This window comes from Chroicocephalus ridibundus, chromosome 5, assembly GCF_963924245.1.
Source record: "Chroicocephalus ridibundus chromosome 5, bChrRid1.1, whole genome shotgun sequence".
In the NCBI taxonomy this organism is placed as follows: domain Eukaryota; kingdom Metazoa; phylum Chordata; class Aves; order Charadriiformes; family Laridae; genus Chroicocephalus; species Chroicocephalus ridibundus.
In genome coordinates this window covers 56775361-56783239 of record NC_086288.1, presented here as the reverse complement: position 1 = coordinate 56783239, position 7879 = coordinate 56775361, and the positions used below count along the sequence as shown (strand labels likewise).

Genomic DNA, 7879 nt, shown 5'->3' with positions numbered 1-7879 from the left:
TTAACTACTTTTTCTTCTAAAGAACTGGGAAATACTCTGCTGTAGCTGATCGAAGGCACCGTTATGCAATAATCAGTAAAATCTATTTTTGAATATTCAATATTTTTCTTCTGTCTTTCCCTCAATCTGTTACACCTGCTTGTACTGATGCCTACGTACTGGGAGCTTTGACATTTTTAAGCTAAAAAGACTACTACATAAACATGGCCGGTGTCCTGGCTTTTCTCTCAAAACTCTGTTTTTTAGCAGTGCAGGAACACGATTAATTTCCATCATGGACATGCAGCCACGAAAGACACTAAATTCCAGTTTTAGGGGTTTGACTAAGTAAGAAGCTAGACGTTCTCACTTTCACTATCTAAGTATTTATATACATGCTTAATTTTCCTATGGAATTAGGTTTAAAACTAAACTGTATACTACTGCTTTGCCATATCAGGGCATTTTTATAAAACTAAAATCTAAGCATCAGTTTGGCTTACCAATTTGAGACTGAATTTCCAAAGGGACCTGCACAGAAATCAGCTACACCTTTTACATGTGAATGAGCATTCACACATATAGGTACAGACACTGTATGCTCTCTGCTTATCTGGTGTACTCCAGCAATTCTGTTTCTAATTTACTAACAATAAAAAAAAAAAATTAATCTTGAACCTGAAATTAAAATTTCACTGACTTCTGTCAGTTGGTGAACTTTCAACTTAGGCTTGCTCATAAAGATTCTCTCTTTTTTTCTGTTGTATTTAAATTTCAGTTAAAAAAAATCTTTGCTTCTTTCTTGTGTGGTATCTAACAGTAATTCTTGTTTGTCCTCTTTCTTGGTCATGACTGTGTAAGTTGCCCTTGAGATGGTTTCTTTGTATTCTTGCTCAAGTTGATACAGGCCAAGTTTATAGACTTGAATCTAAAACGTGGAAAAACTGGGATCAAAGAGGTAACTTTGTTTAGTCTGAAAGGATTAGTTTCAGCATGGAGCGGGCTGCTTTTCAATAATCATTGAATTTATGCTTTTTGAACAGGCACATCTTCCCAAAGCTTACATAACCACACATAACTGTTTTTATAATGTAGCAGTGACAGCTTTATAACCTTGTCTTGCTTATTTTCCTGTCCTTAGCTAATCATGGGACATACTGAGCAACAAATCCTTTCCACAAATGACAGCTGCTACTAAGGAGTGCATCTTGATGTCACAAACCTAATCACTTTGCATTAGTTGAAAAGTTGTGAAGTTTTCAGTTAAAATATAGATTATGTAAAATGCAAATTAAATGTATATATCTGGAAGTTATCATCTGTCACTTGCATGAAAATTACAAGATATGTTTGAACCTCATCGGTCACTCCAGAGAGTGTGGAGCGAATCTCCTGTTTCCTTATAACCAATGTAGCATCTGTGTTACAAAGGGCTAAGGTAGAAGATTTTACTTTTTTCCTGGTAACTGTAAAATATTGGGTGCCAGGTTTAAGACACTTTTAGATAAAATATGCTAGGGGATCTTATGGAGAAGTTCTTTCCTGTCCCTGCAAAGTGATGTTTTCTTTGATTAGTGTCCTGTAACTGTAGAAAGATGCTTATGTCTAGCTGAAGTAAATTTGATGGTAACAGGATCAAAAGCGATACGTAGGAGCTGCCAGTACAATCATAACTTGAAATACAAACAAGGCACCATGTGCTCAATAATGCCACCTTCTCTAAAAGAACAAAGTTACTTCAAATCCCAGCCAGAATTTATGGTTTCAGCAAACTCATGTCTGTACAGCTGCACCTCTACCTAACGCATCTTGGTTAGCTTAGTATCTGCAAGCTTACAGATAATCCAATTAAATTAGCTATTAAGGTCCTTAAGGAAATGATGATGAGCCTAATTTAAACGAAGTGTGGTGTTCAGAGAAAGCAATACGCTTACCAACAGGGAAAAGCCAAAAGAGGGAGCACCTTTTCACACCAAAGAGTGTTCTTATCTCTGCTTAGCTTTGGGATGTTAAGGAACTGATAGCAAAAGCAAAGTCAGAACTGCTTCACCCTTGTTCTGACCCGTCTTTTGTTTAGTATTTAAACTAACACTGATATGCAGTTCATCTCTATGGCACAAAGCCAGAAGGGCAGACAAGGGAAATTGTTTCATGAACTACTGTGGTTCTTGTTACTGTACAGTATGTCTTGTCCCAGCCTTTCAGACCCCTGCACAGGGGTGGCTCCTGACAAGTCCCACACGCTGTCTCGCACGCACAAGCACTGGCCCAACACATCACCGTTAAAAGCCATTTACAGCACGTGGAATTCTGTGGGTGTTCCTCTACCTGGTCACTTGTGATGAAGTAAGAGTATATGAATGTGAGTCCTAGCCTTAGGCATTTGCATTTCAAATGTCTATTGGTTGGAATGTGGGAAGCAAAGCTTTTTCACGTTATGTGGCAACTGAAACAAAGACCTCTTGTATGGTATTGCATACAAGGCAGTTTGTTTTTTATTGGGTAGAAAAGATTTATTGCATGAATTCCAGCTGAATCGTCATACTATTCATTGTTTTTACTGTTAATTATTTATTTTATTTATTATTTATTTGTTCTGAAAAGGTATAAAAGAGTTAAAGCTGGCTCTGAATTTAACTCAATGATTTAACTGTCCCTATTTCAGAGAAGAGGGCTGCTCTGAACTGCACTGAACTTCAGAAATCACTGGAAGTGAAGAATACTTTGGATAAGCGGTGAGTAGAGCCTAGAAGTTTGACTTGATACTTTGGAGCAGCTTCTCAAATTTGGCAATGTTCTCAAGGGTTTGACTCAGGGAAGGAGGAATGGATTTATCTTGGTATAAACCAATTTTGTGAAATTTGTAAACAGATAATTTCCTGTGCTAGTCGAGTACTCAGCTTCTGTATAAGCAGTCATGAACTCTGAAATCTCTGTCTTCCTCTCCTGGTTAATAGATTTCTATGGAAAATAGCTTTATTTTTCCCCCAATTTATATTTAAAAAAAAAAAACCCAACAATGAAAACACTTCATTTTGAAATAGAAATTCAATTTTTCTCCTTCTCGGTATAAGAGATCAGATTGTGACTTGTATGAAATCCAGATACAGTAATTCATCATTTTGTAAAGACACTTTCGGACTGATACTACAGCTATAGATAAAACGAGACATACGCATTTTTTAACACTGTCAACTGACTACTTAAGAAAACAGGTATTTCTGGAAGCTGGGGTGTCTACAGTATTTGAGAATAACTCTTCCTAGATGGTTCAGTACCATAGGAATGCTCTGCGCCAAATGAAAGGCATGACACACCTGACTCCAGCAATGGTATTTTAATATTGAGACTGTTTGACATTTTCCATAAACAGTGTAAGACGCATTGACTTGTACAGTCTCACCTGCACCGGAATAGATCTAGCTTAACAAAACTATTTGAGAAGAAAAGAATCCCCCAGTTCTTAATGGAGTTCCAGAACACCTATTTTAACCAGATAGTTGTGGTGCTTATCAGGATCTCATACATAAATCATTCCTGATTTGAGGGACACAGAAACTTGAAATGTGTTCTTCACGTTGGGTGCTCTAGCTAATCTTTTCACGGTGGATTTCTTTTGTGTGAGGGTGTGTGTGTGATTTACAGTACCAGGGAGAGGAGCACGTTCATTGAAGTACGCATGGTAGATTGGTGACGGAAGCATCTAGCTGGAAGCACAGGGAAGTCCTCAGCTTGAGTCTGTTGCCTTGCAAGGATGGCTCCTTTACTGAAAGGCACAAGTGGTCAGCCACAGAGAATTTCGGCTGTGAGCTGAGTGGAAAAAGGCAGTGGCAGTAGTTCTAAAGCATGTAAGCTACAGGATAGGAGTGAGATTCAAAGCTTTTCTCCTCCGTCTCCACCTACCTATTTCCAGTACAATGCATAGGGAACCAAAGTTCTCAAGTTGGACAATTTTGCCTTCCCAAAGGCAAAAATTATTAGATGTTCACTATGGCTCAATAGGACTTACAGAGTCTGTTTGGCTTATTTTTCCACTGTTTTCCAAAGCTTTGCAATTCACACCTTGTTGCGGTGTTGTCTCTCTTAGTGCTCCTTTTTACCATTTTTAAAAGAAACCAAACTATTCTGTGCTATACCTGAAAGAGGTTTACTCTGAAGGGTGCAAAGCAGTCCCTTTCCATCCCTGAGAGGCTGTGCTGTGTTTATAATTGCAAGTGAATTTTGTCGGCTGGAAGCTGCTCTTCTGACTTCCACATTTTCCCTGTGCATAGTAGTGCAATGTTGACACAGATAGAATCTTTTTATAGAGGTAATATATTTTGCGCTTGAGAGACAGACATGGAAGCCATGTATGCCCATCGTGAGGAGTTTGTGTCAGACGAACTTTTCATATTGCAGATAAACTGCCTGAAGGTTACTTGTGTTGTGCCTTGGGTGGAGTGACCGGTGGCTTTGTGTATGTCCAGGGCACCTGAAGTTGGCAAACGGGCCCTCACTGGCTACTGGCCCAAACAGTGCTTTGCACTCAGGCTGGACAACAACAATAATTGATCTATTCTAGGTCTTATACTCTTCTTAGTTTGGGGTTCTTTCTTAATAACTGTGACTTATAATTCAGCTTTTTGGAGGTGGTCAACTCCTTGGTGATCCTGCCATCTAACATAACAAATATGGCTATTTAAAATCTGAGTTCATATGAAACTGCTCCCTTTGCATATTTGCTTTTTGTGAACACGACACCTTTCCGATAGCTTTTGTTTTTCCTGACTTACAGTCAGTTAATGAGTGATAAATATTCAATAGAAGTTTAAAACCAAACCTAGACTACAGTAGGCTTATTCAGAACTCTCTCAAGTCAGTTTGCTGTGCACATAATGGTCCTGCGCTGTGAACTGCTGAGCCACCCTTGCCAAGGCTAACAAAGCCAAGCCAAGCTCCAGCTGCAGGACTCAGTTGGATTGTGTGTTCTACTAATGAATTCAACCTGTACATTGCTAAATAAACTGCTCTGGGTAAGGAGGTAGGCAATCTGTAGCTCTGTAATGCTGGAACGGAAGGTGCTCCCTGGCCTGACATAAATGAGCCTTTCCTGATTTGTGGGGCACCTCCTGACCAACTGTACAAGCTAGGGAGCAGACAGATCAAATCTTCCATGATAAAGATTGATTAATCAATGAATATTTCTGGATCTACGCCTTAAGCAACTTACCTAGTACTAGTAATATGAAGTTCAAAAAATATACTTTTCTGCCCTATCTGTTAATTTTTTTTCAGCGAACGGCAACCAGCATCAGCAGCGCAAATATCAGACTTTCATTCCTCTGAGTGGAATATCACTTCTTTAGATTTTTTCAAGCACTGAAATCTGAAAATCAGGTTCCTGCTTGCTGTAATCATGTCTCTCTTCCCTGCACACAAGTCAACACAACTGCAAAAGTAACATTGACAAATCCATGCAGGTTTCTTATTTTTTGCATCACATTGGGTATTTGTACTGGATATGGTAACGCTCCTTTTTCTAGATACAAGTGGATATGTTTAAAAAGTTGTGAAACTAGGCTTACAGAAAACATTGGAGGGGCAGTTCAATCTGAACACTTCTGCAGGTGGTGCACCGTTAGCAACTAAACTTTCCAGACACAAGAGACGTATCTTGAAAGTGTTTTAAAGATCGCTCAAAGAACAAGAGGAGTATTCAAACATATTAAAAAAAAATGCAGTGAGGGAAAGCAAGCAGAAGTTATCCTTGGCTAGTGTCTCAGCTGTGAGGTTGAGTTATACGTCTTTAGATGCTTAGCAGATTATTTCTGACTGAGCCTGTGCTGTTTCTGTTTCAGTGCTATGCCCCATATACTCTCTGTCTTGTAAGCTCTTAAATTCCAGTTTGATGATGCTTTGTTTGTGCTCTCTCAGAACCTTCATTAATGCAATTATCTACATTATCTTTATATGACATCCTGTATAGCATGTGGGTGCTGCAGCGAGCAAGTCTGACATTATTTTTGGTATGCTTGTTAAATGTGGCATGGGACAGGTGAACTGTTTGATGATAAGACTAAGCATCTCTCCTACAAAGTGAAATACATTTGCCTTGAAAGCTCTTTTTGAAGAGTAATTTAGCAGGAACTGACTAAGGCCCTTTGCAGCAGAGGAAAGGAGTTGTTTGTAGGTTTTTAGTGTTGACTGCACTGGGAGGTAGAGAGGGAAGAAGGTAATTTTTCTGGCTTTAGTGCTTATAGGATACTGTCATCTCTCTAGCTTCTTACTTAAAAGCTCAGCCTGATTTCTTGGAACCATCTGATATAATGGCCCCAGTACTGCCAATGGCAGTACTTGTATCAGACAGAATTCAGGCAGAATTTCTTCTTAGGGAATCTCTTGTATGTGTGGCAATTTCCACTCCAACGTGCTGTTTCACTAAATTGACTTACTCCCCATGTATCATAGCTCGCTATCTAGTAGGTTCTTGTCTACAAGACAATTTGCATCCAAGACGGGATCTATTGTTACCATAACGACCAAGTAAGCAGAAATCTTGAAATGTGCTGTCATCTCAAGATGTTGAGATAGAAGAACCCAGTAATCCATATTCCAAATGAACTGAACAGACTGAAAGACTGCCCAAGATCATGCAATGAAGCACAGTGTAAATAACAGATCATCCTCTCTGAAACCCCAGAAATCAGTTTCGTTTCTTAATAAATGGTGATTAAAATGTCCTTTAACATTATTAAAGCGCACATGGTGATGTTCAGGCAAGAATTTTCTTGACAGAGCAGTAAATAAGTGGACGACTCCTTTGCAAATACGTTCAGGCAATGCCCCAGCTAATATAGGGTCTAATAATCATTAGAATCACACCAGCAATTAATCCAAATGCCCTGGCTGCAACCCAGCCATAGTAATGTCGTTCCACCTGACTACCCTTTTGTAGTTGCAGTGGGTCTGATGCTCCTATTCTAATAGAGACAAAGCATCCAATGAAGGACCTGATACTGTAGGTTTTTCCCCTTCATTCTTTAGATGTGCTAGGAGCTACCATGCCTGCTCCAGAAAGCATGCTGCCCTCTGACTAGACTCCTTAACACAGTTAGCGTGTACGTTTTGGTTGCTTTTAACTGCATTCTGTTTGGTGCTGCTACGCTTTCCTGAACGAGGATCTGACTTTTGAAGAGAGTAGCTAGACTTCAGGTTTATGATTTTACTAGGAAAAAACCAACCCTGCCTCAGCTGAACAGTACCACAACTCTCCCTCTTTTCTTTCTCAGCTATTGCCTGACAAGGTAACAGAATGGAGAACAAACAGCAAAGCAACGGTGAGATCAAAGAAAATAAGGTGGTGAAGAAAAAAACGGTGAGTGAATTTCCCAAATCTTCAGTCAACGCATTTGTTTGCTATCTGGGGACTGGAGGCAGAAAATAACTATTTGGAACCTATATGAATACTTGCAGTCACAGGCTCAGTGTCCTAAACACATGAATGCTGCTGTTTCCTTTCTGCCTTTGGTACCTGGAGTGCTCACGGGCTTACTGTAAGGCTGCACCACAGGCCTCTCATTTTTCCCCGTGTTTCTCTTTATATATATATATGGCTGGTTTTGAACTAGCCAAAAAACGGTTTAGGCAAACCATTCTGTGATTACTTGACTTTAGGATCTCCTCTTTCATGGGAGAGACTCTGTCATTGAGGACAGTGGTAACATTTTGGAGGAGAGTTTCAGTGCCTTCAAAAGGAAATTTTGGGAGGATGTATTCTGTGGAAAAAAGCTTTGATTTTGTCTCTGACACCTTTCTTATACAAGAACCCGCAAAGCTGTGTATTCTTCCCCTTTTTCCCCTTCCACTCTGACATGGAAGAGAAGAGGAAACTGATGCTTCTTTCCATGTGAATGCAGAGATT

The 7879-nt window shown here is 39.5% G+C and overlaps 1 protein-coding gene across 1 annotated transcript in view; it reads left to right on the top strand.

The window, feature by feature from the left end:
* The first annotated feature begins 2624 nt into the window (after positions 1 to 2624).
* Positions 2625 to 7879, top strand: part of SLC2A9 (solute carrier family 2 member 9) — a 115028-nt gene continuing 109773 nt past the window's right edge. Inside the window, exons 1-2 of the mRNA XM_063336683.1 lie at positions 2625 to 2714; positions 7248 to 7333. Coding sequence (XP_063192753.1) covers positions 7271 to 7333 — 63 coding nt within the window. The 5' untranslated portion in view covers positions 2625 to 2714; positions 7248 to 7270. The remainder of the gene's footprint in view (positions 2715 to 7247; positions 7334 to 7879) is intronic.